This window comes from Watersipora subatra, chromosome 8 (genome assembly GCF_963576615.1).
Source record: "Watersipora subatra chromosome 8, tzWatSuba1.1, whole genome shotgun sequence".
In the NCBI taxonomy this organism is placed as follows: domain Eukaryota; kingdom Metazoa; phylum Bryozoa; class Gymnolaemata; order Cheilostomatida; family Watersiporidae; genus Watersipora; species Watersipora subatra.
The window spans coordinates 55,763,177-55,781,905 of record NC_088715.1 but is presented as its reverse complement, the minus strand read 5'-3'; the positions used below and the strand labels follow the sequence as shown (position 1 = coordinate 55,781,905).

General features: G+C 33.2%; 1 protein-coding gene across 2 annotated transcripts in view; it reads right to left on the bottom strand.

Moving 5' to 3' along the window:
• Positions 1-7,529: 7,529 nt before the first annotated feature.
• LOC137401603 (glypican-5-like) overlaps positions 7,530-18,729 on the bottom strand; it is a 46,986-nt gene continuing 35,786 nt past the window's right edge. The window contains exons 4-11 of one of the 2 annotated variants that reach the window (XM_068088034.1): positions 16,862-17,031; positions 16,172-16,288; positions 15,056-15,277; positions 14,390-14,616; positions 12,893-12,913; positions 11,814-11,922; positions 11,370-11,544; positions 7,530-8,540 (exon numbers count right to left, since the gene is read on the bottom strand). In XM_068088034.1, the coding sequence (XP_067944135.1) occupies positions 8,305-8,540; positions 11,370-11,544; positions 11,814-11,922; positions 12,893-12,913; positions 14,390-14,616; positions 15,056-15,277; positions 16,172-16,288; positions 16,862-17,031 (1,277 nt within the window). In that variant the 3' untranslated portion in view covers positions 7,530-8,304. The remainder of the gene's footprint in view (positions 8,541-11,369; positions 11,545-11,813; positions 11,923-12,892; positions 12,914-14,389; positions 14,617-15,055; positions 15,278-16,171; positions 16,289-16,861; positions 17,032-18,729) is intronic. The other variant, XM_068088035.1, reaches the window with a different exon arrangement.

The window sequence follows — 18,729 nt, the reverse complement described above, 5'->3', positions numbered from 1 at the left end:
TTTTGGGAATTGAACCTCCACCTGTTGCTTGTAGGTCAAACGTTTAAGACCTCTAGATTATGGAGGTTCTCTATTAATGCGTCAGCCAAGTTTTCACATTCACTTAGACTATGTTTTAAAAATGTCAATTGCTACCTCTCACAAGTTCACCATATTAGACTAACTCGTTTATGACAAGTAGAATTTGTACAGCTGATAAGTGTGTTACCTAGTAACGGAATGCTGTTTCAAGCGGTTGTGTGTAAATATCACTTTCCACAACATGTAGTGGCTTCAAAATTATCAGAACCTTCATTACCTTTGAGGAGAACGAGTTGGTTCACCGACTTCAATTATGTACAGCGTTTGATAGGAGTCCCATGTACATGCATTATATATAAATCAATCACAAAGTAAATAATTACAGAATAGTAATTACTACAAACTTACGATATAAAAATCCATAGATGTATATGCAAAATAAAATAAACCTACTCCTTGTGCTTGTTGTATTTGTGCTTCTGTGTGTGTAATTTCTATGTGCTGCGGGCACACCAGTCAAAGCTGGAAGAAACACCATCACTCAAGGCATTATTAGCGGTAGGACATAAGGTCTACAGCTACTGCAATCGCTAGTGAGTATAACTTTAGCCAGCCGGATACTCAAGGTTAGGGTTGATACTGTGTCGTCGATACTCAAGGCTAGGGTTGATACTGTGTTGTCGACACTCAAGCTAGGGTTGATACTGTGTTGTCAATACTCAAGGCTAGGGTTGATACTATGTCGTCGTTAATCAAGGCTAGGTTTGATACTGTGTTGTCGATACTCAAGGCTAGGGTTGATACTATGTCGTCGTTAATCAAGGCTAGGTTTGATACTGTGTTGTCGATACTCAAGGCTAGGGTTGATACTGTGTTGTTGATACCGATTATCCGATATACTGCTAGTATTTAAGCAATATCTAGGACTAGGACTGATACTGTGTTGTCGATACTAAAGCCTAGGGTTGATACTGTGCTGTTGACACTCAAGGCTAGAGTTTATACTGTGTTGTCGATACTCAAGGCTAAGGTTGATACTATGTTGTTGATACTCAATTGAGGCTAGGCTTGATACTGTATTGTCGATACTCATTGAGGCTAGGGTTGATACTGTGTTGTCGATACTCAAGCTAGGGTTGATACTGTGTCGTCGATACTCAAGGCTAGTGCTGATACTGTGTTGTCGATACTCAAGGCTAGGGTTGATACTGTGTTGTCAATACTTAAGGCTAGGGTTGATACTATGTCATCGTTAATCAAAGCTAGGGTTGATACTGTGTTGTCGATACTCAAAGCTAGGGTTGATACTGTGTTGTCGATACCCACAGCAGTGCACATCCTGCTGAAAATCTAAACTCTGCGGCATATATATTATATTTCCTAGTAGAATTAGCATCTTCTCCTTTGTTCGGCGATTGTTAAACTTCTGGCCCTTTGATTGGTTGTAGAATATAAGCAGCCATAATAGTAACAAGTTTTCTTATCTTTGAACAAAATTAATAAGCTACATAATAATATAAAAACTATCATGATATTTAATATAAAAATGTGGGAGTTGCCAGTGAAGTTGAACAAATGGGCGTAATGTTATTGTCGTCTTTAAACAATCATTGTTGGGACTTGTTGGTGATATTTATTTGTTGGGTATTGTTAGAGGTCTCTACAACAACAGACCCTTCGGTTTTTCGCATATACGCAAGGTTTTCTGCTCACTCCACCTGCACAATCTGATTACAATAGAGCAGGCTTTTTATTTTAATTGTTTGCAGAAAGCAAGAATCAAAATATATTTAAATTAAGACGGCAAATGATCTTTTGTAGGCTGCGTATCCAATGAGAAAGGAAAACCTAGAACTACAGAGGCACTGCGATCTATTGAGCTGTCGAAATTACATGACAATCAGTGATACGACAGGACAGTCAATTCATACACCTCTTTTTATCCTTTTTATAACGTACTCTGCTCGGTCTGCGTATTTCGAAGGCCCAGCGGTATTTGAGTTCAGTGCTGAGTTTGGTGCCCCTTTAACCTTAGCTTCAAGATCGACTACAGAGGGAGCCTCTACTGCAATGACTGCTTCACCTAAAACGAGTGTCACAAATACGAAAACGTTCTTTGATGAGATCACTGAACCTGTCGATAGAGCAACTGTTCATAACAGTCCTACTATTAATGAATTTTTAAAACCTCAATTATCGTCATCTAGTAGTAACCGTACTAGCAAACCTCTTTCACAAAATGACAATTTTTTTTCTACAAGCCGGTTAACTAATTCAAATAAATTGACCAGCAACTCTATACTAACCTCTGCAACCTTGAATGCTGACTCTAACTTTCATCTCGGCATGAATACTTCTGTGACATCCTTCAGATCATTGAGCTTTTTAAACAAGTTCAACAGAACACACACTACTTCAACGATGAACTACACCATAATGGTCACACCAGTTATTGGAAATGCCATAACTTCTAAGTCTATGAGTAGGGCTAACAGAAGCAGTAACGCCACTACTTCTGGTCATCTCGGTGTTACACAACATAATGCTAGTGCTGCGGCTTCAACTGCTGCTACACTAATCACGAGGTTAGTAGTAACGTCTTTTAAAATTAGAACTTGCAAAGCTATTGAGTCTACCACAACAACTCACAGCATTTTGGCTACCTTAGCTAAAACCAGAAACATTACAGCGAGCCCAACTTCAACCTCTAAACCCAATACATACTTATCTTATAAAATTTTAGTGCTAGTGTTTGTTTTCTTAGCAGCATTAGTTCTACCTTGAACACAGAGTTGCCTGAACACAACTCTGATCAATTCCCAACCCCGATTGTAACAACTCCGATTGTTCCTGAACTGATCAGTACCACAGAATCTAAGAACTCTCTTGGCAGATCTAAAACTACTCCCTCAAGAAAAAATAAAGGTTAGATATGAAGTTCTATATTTTTATATAGATTTCGTTCTGGTTCAGGAACAAAATAATTCAATTATTAAACACTACTTGCAAAAGTCAGTTTTATGAAAATCAGTTTGATTTGTGATTAAAGATAGCAATTTATTATTTAACTTGGTGCTCTTGAAAAAGTTTTCTATAGTACTCAATTGCTAAGAAACTAAGTCAGCCTTCAAATGCTTTTGTTTTAATTATATTAAACAAAGATATAACACAACCAACTTTAGCGAACTTTTTCTCATAGCAGAAAATTAACTTCATTAGTCAAAATGGAGCCTTTGAGGCAGTTATCTATTGATTATCAAAACTTTTAATATGTGGTAAGTCATTATGTAAACTATGACACCATATTGTTAACCTGCGCTGTAACTCTCAGACCAACAGCTTAATAAGAATGCAAAGAGTTTTGTAAAATAAGCTTATATACTACCTTGTTGAATAGTTATCTCTCTCTTTGCAAATGCCTAATTTATTTCTAGTATGAGTCTTAAGATATAATGACAGAACATTATTTGCTTAAAAAGTGTTCGCCGAAGTCTCTTGTACACATTTAAAATTTAAAACTTAATTTAATTTAAAATTTGAGAAATAGTATAGGGTGTCCCAAAATAATATATACACTCTTTGACTCTGAAAAACCAATATAATTATTTTTCGATTTCAGATCTGATTGAAATTTCAACTTTTATAGAGATTTTATTGAAATGTCTGAACATACTGCAGGTCCCTGTTTCACGAATTGTAGATAACTTTGAGAATCCTGGGATGTTCTTTTTTGTGCTGAATGTTTCTTTTCTCTTACACTAGATGCTCCCATAGTTCTTGAAGTTATCCATAATTTAAAACTTGATGATCTGTCGCCATAGAATCTCAATCAAATCTGGAATTTGAATCAAATTTGAAATCAAAAAGTTTATTATCCGTTTAAAGTCAAAAAGTGTATACATTATTTTGTGTTTTTGTTATAGTCTGGATTATTACTCTGTATAGCGATTATCAGAGGTTCTCATACGACAAAAATAATTTTTAAAATGTTTGCTAGTTGAACATGCAATGAAGGCACAAGTGGCCAAAGCATAAAAACTTTACTAATCGTACATAAACTCCTGGTTCAAACATCTCCATTATACAGTCTCTCAGCAACACTCTCTCTTTCTCTCACTCTTTTACACACGCACCCTAACACACACGCACCCAAACACACACGCACCCTAACACACACACATACGCATACGCATACGCATACACATACACACACATACACGCACACGCACACTCTCACACGCGCACACACGCACACACACCTCCTCACATGCACATACTCTCATGCGGATGAGCACTTGCACGCACTTGCGCACACGCGCATGCCCTCTCGCTCTCTTTTTCTCTCTCTCACTTTCTTTTGTTCTCTCATGTTCTCTCTCACTATCTCACTATCTCTCTCTCTCTCTTTCTCTCTCTCTCTCTCTCTCTCTCTCGCTATCTCTCACTATCTCTCGCTATCTCTCTCTCTCCGCGAGTGAGGACACACTTGTTTGAGTGAGATGAGTTCCTTAGTGTTGTGAGTGGAAGTTGAAACGCAATATGAGCTGTGCTAGGCAACATGAGTTTTAGTAAATAGCCAATGTATCTGGATGTCTTCTGACAAAGTCAGCAATTGTGATGCCAACAGACTAGGATTTTACAATCTACACTGGGAGTTGCCTGCACTACTCACTGGGAGGTTGCCTGCACTACTCACTGGGAGGTTGCCTGCACTACTCACTGGGAGTTGCCTGCACTAAGCACGAGTATTTTGTAAGTTTATATACAACTTCTAGACTTGCAAAACGTAAAAATAACATCTCAGAGTAGGAATTGATGCAGTCAAACCTTTACATATAGAAATGGCTTGTTCTGAGGTATGAATGTATGTTGAAATTATTATATGACGAAGTAAAAATTCTTGCAGGGATACACTATGATACATATAATTAGTTTTACAGCTTAAAAAAACCATCAATCACTTTCATAGATGCTGCAGACAATAACACAAATTATATTAAAATATATAGAATATATTATACACATAAATCTTATTTAATGATGGTAATTCGCTCTACAAAACTTGTGAATAAATGAAATCATTGTTAGAATGGTTAGGCCATTTTTTCATCATTCAGCAATGTGGTATCTTTTAATTTTGAAAGAGGTTTACAAGAATTGAATTTAAAAATAGTTTAAAACTCCACTCAGGTGTAATCCTAGACAGCGTCTTACTAATGCAGAAAGATGCTGAGAGAGAGATGAAGTGAGAATTGCTGTGGCCTTAACCAACTTACCATACTCTCGTGATAGCACGATGTTAGGATCAAGCGTGTACTTCCATCGTAATCACAAGAGATTTGTGCTAACCGAATATTATGCAGTTTTAAAGTTCATCATTGATCCGATTTGTTGTTGTTAACCAAGTTGTCATTAACCGAGTTCTCGCTAAGTGAGTTGTCGTTAACCGAGTTCTTGCCAAGTGAGTTGTCGTTAACCGAATATGACCAGTGAAACAGCTAAACATAAAAGTAAATTATGATTAGAAAACTGACTACGTCAAACCTTAAAAATGCTTCAACAAAAGTATAGGCCTAAGGCTAAGGCTTTAGAGGTTGGGATGATAGAGACACCAGACCGTACTCATACTTAGACCGGATGAAGCTTAAACTAACTTAAGTTATATATTTTTTATCATTTTTATATATTTTTGTTTTAATTGTTATCCACCTTTTTTACCTTCAACTATACTACAAGAATTTTTGAAAATTGGTTGTTAAAAGTTATTTTTAGTGTAGAGCAAAATATTTGCTGAATTTTTTTATCATTTGTTTAGAAGTTTGAACGTTGAGGCAGTTATAGAAACAGACTTGACTGTATCAGCAAAAATTTTATCTCGCTCAAACACTGTCGACTATATTTATTTTAATTACTATTTTGTTGATTTTACTGTCATAACAAAATTTTTGTAAAGGTCATTATACCAAAGATATAATACTTTAAAATCTCAAATCATGCATTTTTCATAATTATGAAAATAGTTCAGAACCGAAATTTCACATTATTTGCACTTATGACCTTAAAAGTCGGTGTGAATTCTCAAATTCGATTTTTAAATAATGAGAATTCCGTGGTTAACTTTAAAACTCTCGCTTTATCGCTTTAAAAATATCGCTCTCTGTTATATATATAATACTACTCTGGCAATTTAGAGATCGTCAGATGTGTCGACAAAGCACAGAAAATAAGTAACTGAGTAATAATTCAGAAACACTCTAAGGTGATCTATTGGTGAAGACGTTGGAGTGTCGATATACCGAGCTGAATGTCACGGGTTTTAGTCTCATCGAAAGCTAGCTTCTGTCTCAACCTCAAACCTTGGCGACAAATGGATGAATGGTCAGACACACGTATGCTGATACGTGTACTGTCGAAAGGATATATTTTTGTTTTGCTTAGTTTTAGATGTATGAAAATTTTTGAGATATTTTTCCTTTGCAGAATAGACAATAAAGCTCAAAAGAAAATGCAAAGAATCAATGTTAGCTGGCATTGAAGGTGTGCGATCTCCTTAACTTATTGTAAAATTACTGTATTCACGAACCGTAAACTGAGTGCAATTCATTAGCTCTTTCACTGCCGCATTAAATTCCGACCTAATGATTATTCTGACCAAATTAATTCAAATGGATTTTGGAAAATCCGATATACTGCTAGTATTTAAGCAATATCCAATAAATAAAAACAGACATCGTTTTGTTGTAAAATGCATCTTATTTAGAACAAAATTTTCTACAAGATAAATATAAAATTGTTCAGTGAATCCTATTCACGCAAAATTTCTGACGCTTTTTTTGCGTTGATCGAACGAGGTGGGTTCCTATTGTCATGACGAAAGCAATCTAATTTTCCCATTTTAAAAACTAAGTAGAAATTTAATTGCCATGCCGAAAGATTTTTTATTGGTTACACGTGATTGGTAACAAGGTCGTTCCATTAGATACAAAATTTGATTGGTTTAGCTAATGTGCGGGAGTCGTAATGAAAAGAAAAGTAAAGCCCTATTGATTAGTCGATACATCGGCTTACTGTCTGTGGCTACTTATATTACCACGAAAGCCGATACATCGGCTTACGGTAGCAGAAGAGTTAAAAAAACTAAAAAACTTGTGAATACGAACCTAAAGTACTACAGTTGCTGTACAAACTTGAAACTAAAAAGACAACTTTAGTTTTTTTCTATTTGAAAGGGCCAAAGAAGTGAGTTTAGGAAGACCTTTGGATAGATCAGGAAATTTACATGTATTTATTGTTTATAGAACATAAAATTTCTATAACATAAACATTTCCAAGTCTTAGGAGTGTCTACTGTATATGGGATGGAAATTAGATTTTAACTGTTGTCAAGGCAACCAGCTAAACATAGATATCAAATTGGTTTGTAATTACTTGTAAATGGTTTGTAAATGGAAAGTGTTCAGTATTTTAATCACCATGCTACAGTGGAGTTTAAAGTGAGGCAGTTTGAGGTAAGTTTAGACAATGTTAGTGTATTTACTAGCAGATATAGAAAATATGATCTACAACATTAGTCAGACCAAAATGTATAGCGTACTTGGTGGGTGCACACAATAGAAAATTTATATGTCTCAAAATACGCAAAACACAAAATATAATAATTTATTTTCATCACGGCAAATCGATAAAAATGATTGATTTCTTAAAGAAGTGCATACAAGTGTAAATGTTGAAGTAACAGATACTAAATAATTTTTACACGTAGTAACTCGCTTGTTAGTGCAGTATATGTACATAAGCAATGAAATAATTAGGTGAGAGTGCTTAGTATACTTGGATTTAAAATGGAATTTTAGCCCAAAATTTGTGTGTTCTGTACAGTCAGCTTAAAATATAAAATATGGTAAGTGTCAGCAGGTAGGAGGCTCTGAAAAGCCTAGAAAAATGTGAAAATGTGAAAATTAAGCAGGATTACATCCTAAAAATACAATAAACAGAAAATAATGACACTCAAAAATAAAAAGTTAGTGTCATGATGTTGGCCGGTGATAACAAAAGATAGTCTCACACTGTGGTTTGGCAGGTAAACTTGCAGGTAAATTACTTGATCTGGTCAAGTATCAAAACATCGCAATATATTGCACAACATCATAGGTAAAGGCGACTGGTTCTTATTGTGTTTAGTTAATGATATTGTCTGCAGTTGCCGCTCACTCGGATAACTCTACTGATATGTATAAAACTGACGCATCTATAGATGCATTCATAGATGCATTCATAGATGTCTCAGTGCTTAAAAATAAAAAGGACTAGAAATGAGTTCGTAAGGATTAAAAGAGTTGAAAATGTCAAAGGTTGAGCGCTGGAAGCTGCGACATTTTTGCCCTTCACTGGAGTGTCATCAACTGGTGGTGCCCTCGATGTTCGTGCCAACCTTTTAAGAGTCGTCTGTTCTTTTTCAACTATTTCTATGCTGCTGTCTGGGTTACCATTTTGGTAGATTGTAGACAGGCGGCTGGTGACTGTAACAATGATTGGGTTTTACTAGAAATTGCAAAAGGTTACTTAAATATTGACCAATAGCTTTTTTAACAAACTGAAAAGTAATTTTACAAGTTATTACTATCATAATTATGTCTATCATATAATTTTGTAATACAATAATAGTATAATATAATATAATGCAAGTATAATACAATTAGATAACATGTGATGAGGTTAAGTCATTTTTAATAATTTAAATCCTTTCATATTCTTTCCAAGACAATTTGTGACATCACAAAAAATCAGTATTTCCTTAATGTTGAAGTTATTTAGTATAATAATATTTCAAGGTTTAAAATTATGAGATTATTGTGGAAAATTAAAATTTTAAAGTCAATAGAAAGGCGTTTAAAAGTTGCTATAACAAATACTACCTAGTTATATAAACCTTCCAAATTAATCAGTGATTACGCTGCCAGAAATCTGTTACGATGACATTTTATAAAAAAACGAAACAAAGAGCTATGTTAAACTGAGCTTTATGAGATTGTTATTGAGGAGACAACTCTTTGGTTCATTGTTATTTTTTACACATGATAATTTAGGTTAGCTCAATTTTTTCCGTTTGCCAAATAAGGAAATTTCCTCAATCGCAGAGTACATTATAGAATTATAAAAAGTACAATATAGATTAAGAGAAAGTACAATATAGAATTATAAAAAGTACAATATAAAATAATAGAAATTACATTATAGAATAATAGAAAGTACATTATAGAATAATAGAAAGTACATTATAGAATAATAGAAAGTACAATATAGAATAATAGAAAGTACATTATAAAATAATAAAAAGTACAATATAGATTAAGAGAAAGTGTAATATAGAATAATAAAAAATACAATATAGAATAATAGAAAGTACAATATAGAATAGTAGAAATTACAATATAGAATAATAGAAAGTACAATATAGAATAATAAAAAATACAATATAGAATAATAGAAAGTACAATAGAGAATAATAGAAAATACAATATAGAATAATAAAAAATACAATATAGAATAATAGAAAGTACAATATAGAATAATAGAAAATACAATATAGAATAATAGAAAGTACAATATAGAATAATAGAAAGTACAATAGAGAATAATAGAAAATACAATATAGAATAATAGAAAGTACAATATAGAATAATAGAAAATACAATATAGAATAATAAAAAGTACAATATAGAATAATAGAAAATACAATATAAAATAATAGAAAGTACAATATAGAATAATAGAAAGTACAATATAGAATAATAGAAAGTACAATATAGAATAATAGAAATTACAATATAGAATAATAGAAAATACAATATAGAATAATAGAAAGTACAATATAGAATAATAGAAAATACAATATAGAATAATAGAAAGTACAATATAGAATAATAAAAAATACAATATAGAATAATAGAAAGTACAATATAGAATAATAGAAAATACAATATAGAATAATAGAAAGTACAATATGGAATAAGAGAAAATACAATATAGAATAATAGAAAGTACAATATAGAATAATAGAAAATACAATATAGAATAATAGAAAATACAATATAGAATAATTGAAAGTGCAATATAGAATAATAAAAAATACAATATAGAATAAGTTGCAAAAAATCTTAGTGTATATATACATTTTATTGGCATTGGTAGTCATCAACAAAACGATATTTTTTATTACGTGCCAAAAAAAGAAAAGAAATTATAAGACAGAAATGGTGGATAGAAATAGGTGGATTCTCTGAAGAATTTCAAGAGATTAGCTTGGTTTCTACGGCTGTAGTATTTAGTGCTACTACCGGCAGTTGAGAGCTTGATGCGTTTACTTTTCTAACTCTATAGGATTATAGTGAGTAATAATAGAACTAACTCCTTTTTGAAATTAACGCTAAAACAAACACGAATCAAAATTACACGGCTATGTTGTCAAGGCAACCAGCTAAACATTGACATCAAATAGGTTGGTAATTACAACGCATGACCAGTCATTGTTCACCTGGTAAGTGTCCATTGGTTTAGTCACCATGCTACAATGGAGTTTGAAAACGAGGCAGTTTTCAGGTATGTTTACAGAATAGATAGTGTTACTGTACTATTTACTAGCAGATAGAGAAAACATAATCTATGGTGTTATCCAATGAGTGTATGGAGCAAAATTAATATCAGTGATTATTCCTTCAGCCGGGATTCAGAATGAAAAGAAGTTGGAACGAAACATTTTAATTGAAATATTTATAACCAATACCTCGATAGAGTGCTGACTTGACCTTAAAAATGATTTAATGTGTAGTTATGTGTAATATAAAATTGAGTGAAAAATAAATAATATTTTCACACAGTGATTTTAAAACATGACCTTCCACAACTTACTGAATGAGATCCAGATATTGCATTTTCTGCACCTCACTGAAGAGTAGATAGAATTTGTAAGAATAGATGGTACCAAAGTTAGTTCTATGTAGATATGTAAATATGGAAAATTATGCACTTTCAGTATAAACAATATGATGATGCGTATAACATTTATCTCTATGATTATGTGTTTTGAAAGTACAATTTTAAGCGTTTCTTTAATTTAAACAAAATAGCATCCAATTAATGACTTTGAAAAAAGTAGCTAAAAGCATAGCACAAATGCTATGAGGCCATCATGGAGGTTTGTACTCACAGACTTAAGACTTAAACGCTGCTTCGATCTGCTTTTAAGTTTTTATTTATTGAGGTCAAGGTCGAGACTTTGTGCATCAGCTAATGGGAAACAAAGTATTTTACTGCCACCAACTTGTGCAGTTCAGAGACATGGCTATTACCTGAGTTCTGGTGGTATTCATTCTCTAAATTATAAGGTCTTCTCGTAGGTACAGAATCTCCAACATCTCCTTGCTCGTCATCTTCTGGTTCATCATCAGCCATATCTCCAGAGCCGGAGCCTTCAAAGTCATTTGTGTCTTGTGGCTGTTCTTTTAAAAATATCTTAAGAACTTCCTGCAAGCAAGACCAAAATGATTAAGGGATTTGGTGCCAAAGTAATTTCTTTTTTTTATTTATGTAGTTTGATTTGTTCTATTAAATACCTTCCTCACTAATCAAACCAAATACTGTCTGTATGGAAAAACTGTTTTTATCAGGCTAGTAAATTGAATCATCCAATTACAATGCAGAATCACATAACTATGTAATGTGATTGGTCATTCAATTTTAGTTTATCAATTTTTGATCTGAGTATATTTAGAGAAAGAAATGTAGTAGCTTACAGTTCGAATTTTTTTGATTTGCAGTATGAGTTCCGAGACTTCCTGATTCTTCTCCGGGTACGGAGCAAACTCGTCAATAAACTCCAAGTACTGCTTCTTCTTGTTTACTCTGATTACAAAAAGAAAGATTTTCCAACTAAAAATTGTATTAAATTATATATAAATAATATTTTATATTTTATATTATATGTATATAATATTACATAATACAATATGTAATATTATAATTAGTTAATATTTTTTTTAATATTATTTAATATAAAATTGAAATAATGTATTTAATATATATAATGTATGTATATATAATATATATGTATATAATATTCCCTATGAAATTTATAACATTTTAGTAAATATTATAAACAAATATGTTATATATACTAAAGTGTTATTTAATAAAAAATTAAAATAATGGATAATATTGAACAATTTTCTAAAAGGTTTGTTATAGCATTTCAAAAGAATATCATGCAGCATTATGCATTCATGAAAAATATTTGTAGTGTCATAACATTTATTAAGGAAAGAAATTAAGCCTTAATAAAAATTATTTTGTATCGCAATTTAATGTGTTAGTAGTCTTTTGCTTGTATAGATTTTCAAAAACTCACATTGAGTGCTAGTTAAAGTTTTATCTGAAAGAAATCTGATCAGAACTCGAGATGGCGTTCTGGAGCTTTGGGTAAGTAATAGCTAGCTCGTACATTAGATAAGAATTGACAATAAAACATGGATTACTGTCAACTTTGCATCATTTATAAGCATATTCATGAGCAAGCAATTCCGAATTCAATCAAATGATAAAGTTGTTAGAACAATATAGTTTTACCTGAGCAATGCAATAAAAACATATAAAGCTACAATGCAAAAATAATTCTTATGAGAAGATAACTCTCTAAAGGCCATAAAGCACAAATAAGCTTAATATAGTATTTTATAAGCAAACATATTTAGGCTACCAAAAGTCACTAAACAATATAAGTTTGCTTTGCTGTTGGAGTTGGTAAGAGACCGAGTTAGGACAACATCAAGCATGCAAATGAATGCAAAGCAAAGTTTTAACCATGGCTGCTACTTACTCATCCTCAATCAGTTCAAAACTGCCAAAGAGATTGAGCGGTCACTTGCATAAATCTTGAGGGGCAGCATTGCAATACCACATTACACAGTTTGATAGCATAACACATCCAAAACAACTTTGTATACACAAGCGAGTTCCTTGATTCTTGACAACTTTCCATCGACTGCGACAGCACTTTAGAATAACTTTTTTTTGGACTGAACAGCATTTTGAAGCTCTAAGCTTGGAGAACTCAATAAAAAATCAGATGAAAATCAGAATATAGTAAATAATTTTTTACACACTCTTTTAAAGATGTGATGTTTTTAAAGGGGATAGAACCTGACAGGGTGTGTATATCTGTTATAAATAGAAAAATAGATAACTTTAGTGTACAGCTTTTGTTGCTGAAGAGAAGCAGCTTTGATAGTTTTGTCCATTGTTTATTTTCATTACTAAAAATTTCAATCAATATGTCATTAGAAACAGTTGTTTTGTCTGTTGCCATTTTTATTTCTTTGTTGATTTGGTGATAGCTCAATAACTAATAGTTTAATCAATTTAAAGCTTTGAAATTATACTGTAAATATATACCACAAAAAGTAATCAAAATTTTGTAACTCTACGTAAATCAAGTTTGAAACTTAGGAGCCTAGTTTGCTCGGGCGTAGGATCAGATAAAATAAATTCCCCAAATTATCTTGAACCCAGGCTTTAAAGTGCTAAATGGTGGCACCAAATTAAACCCAATCATAGAATTTAAAACATATATATTTGAAAAATAATTAAATGTTGGCTGCATCGCTTAGATTTACGTAACGTAAGTAAAAATGGCAAAGGTAACGTGACACCATTGCAAGTGACCAACTAAAAGCTCGCTTTTTCAGATGTTCAACACTGCAAAAACAACAGTGCTTATGATACTAGCATCTTTTTAGTAAATAGTTTCAAATTTTGTATTACTCTTATGAGATATGACTAGTTTTTCACCTGGCTTTATATAATTTTTAAATAAAATTTGAAAAATGTTTTTCTTTAACCTTCAACATAGGCTCTGCTTTTTTGCACAAGGAATATATAAATTTCAGATGGGCTCACCACAATTGTCAACACTGATACTTGAACTATCGCCTGGCCTATTTTTCTACTTACAGCTTGAAGCCTGATCTTCATACACTCAAAAGTTGAATACATAAAAAAAGTGGAGAAAGCTTGCCAAAAAAATTTTTGTTGCTCTCGAGCAGATATTGGGCCTGAATATTTTTTCTGTAGACTTATACATTAACAAATGTTAACCCTTTTTCTCGTCCAAACCATATTTACGTATGACTCGCCTAAAAAAAATCACTGTTTATTTTATGACCTATGCAAAACATATGAAAAAAAACTTTTTCTTCTAAATTTTCTTTGCTGAAACAGCCTGGCTTGAATTTATGTACCTTTCCATCAGCCTTTAGATCTACAAAGAAGTGTTGGTTCTATTTTTTTCATAATATTATAAATTATCTCCACATACCTTTCTGTTAAACCCTCCCAGCAATCAGATGAAGTTGCCAGTTCATCAGCACAAATGGATGAATGCAAAGTTGTAAAAAAGCCTTGAGTTTTTAATTCAAGGTTAACTACAAGTTTGCGCAAGTCTCCTGTGAAGTCTCCTTCATAGCTTGTGGTCTCTGGTTTTTCCCAAATTTTTATTCTGTTGTTTGTTGGACTCATCTTGGGTGTCCCGCAGACCGCTTGCAACTGTGGTGAAACAAGCTATGGCATAAGCTAACAAACAAAAAAACAGTTGATGTAGATCAAATGTTGAAAATATGAAAAGGAAAATGTTGTCTCCTAACTAGGTGAAAAGACAATTTGTACATGTAACTGTATTTTTCAAATTGCTTTTCCTCAAAAAACTATTTTATGGCAATGCTAAAATGTTTAGCTTTAAAAAGAAAAATTGGGATTTCGATTTTTGCTGCCAGTTCTGTAATGAAGCACGTTATCCTATTATCGCTTCTATTCTATTATTTATTTATCTCAAAATTTATTTCAATCTCTATTCTATATTTTAGTCTCTATTCTATTCTCTATTTTAGTCTTTGCAGACTCGCTCACATTTGGGTATATGACATTATGTAACAAAGTGAATTTCTTAGCCATTTGGCATTGAAGGGAATTACATAATGAACCTCACCTGTTTCTTATAAACTGGGTAGCTTACAATAGCCTCATCTAGATTTGATTTAAGTTCAGTGTGGAAAGAGTTGAGCAAAGTTTGAAGCTCGACACGAGAGAGAATGTATTCGGCCAGAATTTTCACGACCTTCCTGTGATACTCCCAGTTGTTGCCGAGTTTGACAAGTCGGTCAAGGCAGACAAGGAACACATCCTCACAAAACAACTGGCAAGGTTTCAGCTGTAAAACAAAGGTTACAAGAAATTGAGAAACATGATTGGTTATGTTCAAATTGCGGTCTGCCTAATTCCTGATGGCGCATAGTTGCTTTCACTGTTACTGTTTGAGGCCCCTACATCTCAGCCTCCATGATAATGCTTAAATAAGACATCTCATGGGTTTTTTGGGAAAGTACTGATTTTTTAATTGCCTTCTCCAGCCTTTCTGTCAGAATTGGTCTCCCTTACCACTTTCAGACCAGACATTTTCCTGACATAACATGGCAGAGCTCAAACCACTGACTGCAGAGTTTTAACGGGGCTCTAATTCAATTTTGTGTTTGATCACAGGTGTAACTTGGCACTGGATGCTCTTACAGACATCCCCTAGCAGGGCTCATACTACTGCCCTACTGCTTAAGATACTAGTGTATTAACCACAGCTCCTTTAGCTACACTTATTACATTCATTTTATTATTAACACCTTTATCATTGCTTGTACTACTTTTTAATCTTAACATTTCGGAGTTTTCTCCCTATTAAACGTTTAGTAGCCACAACGGTACAAAGTTTCTGCCACATAGAGTGAATAACTCCAAATAAGAAACAATCAAACAAGTCTGTTGTGTACACTTTCACATAAATGTATAGCAAAATATTAGCAAAGTTAAAACAATAAAAATAAAAATTAATGGTACATAGAATATAATCTTTGCAGGGTAAACCTCTGCATGCATTAGATTTTTTCAGTTTTCCTTGAAAATCTGGTTTCAGCAAGAATTCACTATGCGAGTCTCAGCTTTGGGCACACAGTTTGGAAAATGGCATGATTTTCTTTACACACATCAAGCATTAGACACACCCATGCAGCATGCATGCAAAATTTAGTAAGCTGGTACTATATTACGGCCTTACCTGCGTGTAGCCATAACACTTCTGACAATGGTTCAGCTTGACAAGATCCCGAAGGCAATGGTCAGATACCTCAAAGTCTCGAGTGTAATACAACGCCTGAAATGTTACTTTCATAGCCTACAAAATACCGAAAAAATGAAGCATTTTTATTAAATCCAACTCATTAACTACTAATTTAGAGTTGCTGAATTTGTTCAAAAAGAAAAGACAACTTCTAATTGCCTAATCTTCAGCGTAATCTTTATTGTAATAAGAGCTGTGACCATCTATTTGTTTGTCTGAAGCCGCATTTGATAATTAAGAAAAAGTTTAATGAGACATGATTCGATCTTTCAACCTTCAATTCGTTCATCAAAACGCTAACACCTGCCCTAGTCAACCACCTTCCAGCCATTCAGAATAATTATATATATAGTGATTGCACCTGATTGCCTCACGACACTAGACAGCCAGGTTATTAGTAGTTTGTAATTAGCTAATTGGACAGATACACAGAAATGACATTTTTAAAAACAAACAATCGTGTTTGGTTAACCGACATGCAGCAGAGAGAAATATATTAAAATTTTAAACTATAAATACTGGCTCTGGGCATAAACCTAGACAAGCTCTAGATACATCGAAATGTTTCTGGATAGAATCTATGATTTCTGAGATTTCATAGAATTATGGACAGAATCATGAATTTACCTCTGAAAGGTAGCTTGATGCCACTGCTGAGTAATGCAGTGACGTGGCTTGGTTCTTGAGGGAAGATGGGAACGGTGAGGGACGTATTGCTCTTATGTTGTCTTTCACACAGGCTGCGTACTCAAGGTCAGGCTCTTGGCTGCTTCCCGGCTCAATAGCTTCTCTCAGAACTGCAGCAAAGTGGTCTATTTTTACAGCTAATACTAAATGAGATCATAGCTTTGACATCTCAAGTCCTTGTAAGTAGTATTGACACAGCGAATAACTCTTTATAAAACAGGAATCTTTGTAGCCGTAACCAAATTCAATTCTTTACTTAGACAACACACAGAATAGTATTTAATACAAAACCCTACATTACAACAATAAAAAGTATGAATCGTTTCAATGAATTTTGTAAGGCTGTAACTACATCTACAGTGCACCCCCGAGATACGATGTTAATTCGTTCCAGGGTTGGCATCGTATGGTGAAAAATTCGTATATCGGGGTATAGAGACCATTGTAATTAAACAATGCAAACACTCCCTGGTGAAAATCGTCAATTTTTTTCATAAAAATGTGTACATATTGACAATTAGCAGCAAAATAGTATGTTAACTTTAGTAATTATAGTTACCTACAGTAACTGTATTGTATTTAGTGTATTTTAATGGTTATGATCTGCAATAAAACGCAAAATTATAATGTGTGTACCAAATGCATAACGTACGGTAAGGAGTTCTTGCCTTCAAAAGGTACGCATAACATAAACTTTGAATTCACTTCAAGTAAGTTTAGCTTGCTAAACCTACACTTGAAACTAAGTTTTAGTATGTATCAACTTTTTATCACGAAATTTTATCCTTCAGCAGTTCATATCTTCACTTTCACTATAAACTTTAGCCTATCTGTTTGAAACCTTTTTCAACCTAAATCAATAAGGCCGAGCGATGCAGTTATAGAAAGCGGCCCCTCGCACACTTGACCATTTAATGGCTACCGAAAAGAAAAATAAAATTTTATTTTCTATACAGGACGTACATACCTTTGGAGTAACGTGGCTTTAGCTGGTACATGTAGCGAGTAAAGCAGAGATGAGGCAAAAGCGTATCAATGCTAATTATGGTGCTGTGCACTTGACAATAAATTTAAAACGTAATGAATTGGAATTTTTTAGTAGGCTAAAGGAAGTTGTCCATTCCTGTCCAATTCTACCTTTTCTACGAAAAAAATTGATGGTGCAATGCAGAAAATTGCTAGCTAGCGCTTGTAAAAGGATCCAGAGAATGTGGTACAGTAGTTTGTCTTGTATGAAATGTGCAAAAGAATCAATGTAACTATACATACAAAGTTTGTACGTATTTATACCCTAGGGGGGGACAGGGCTTTAGCAAGTTTCAGAAAGTAATGTGGATGCTTCAACTATCCTGAGTAGCTAGTTATATGAGTTACATACATACATACGATGAATTGTATTCACGTAGAAGATAACAAGCCCATATGCAAAGACATGGTTAAACAAGAGAATAAAACATAAAACCAAAAGGAAACAAATAAAATGACTAAAATATGAAAAACATGCCACACAAGAGATAAATAATATATATTATACATGCATTGTTTTAATGTACCAGTCCACATCAGTAAATTAAACACTTAAAATATTTCTGCGAATGTGGGGTTTTCCGTATCTTCTACATCCTTGCCTTTACTAAATGGTTGCTCCTTTTGAATGCTGATCGCGTGCATGACCTAGCTCATTCAAATCTTCTGTCGGAAGCTCTTTCTTGTGCTTGCTTTAATGGAGTTCTTGTTTTAATAATAATTGCAAATGCTGATTGGTTGCGATCATATTCCTTGACAATGTTAATAATACGGGTCCCTTC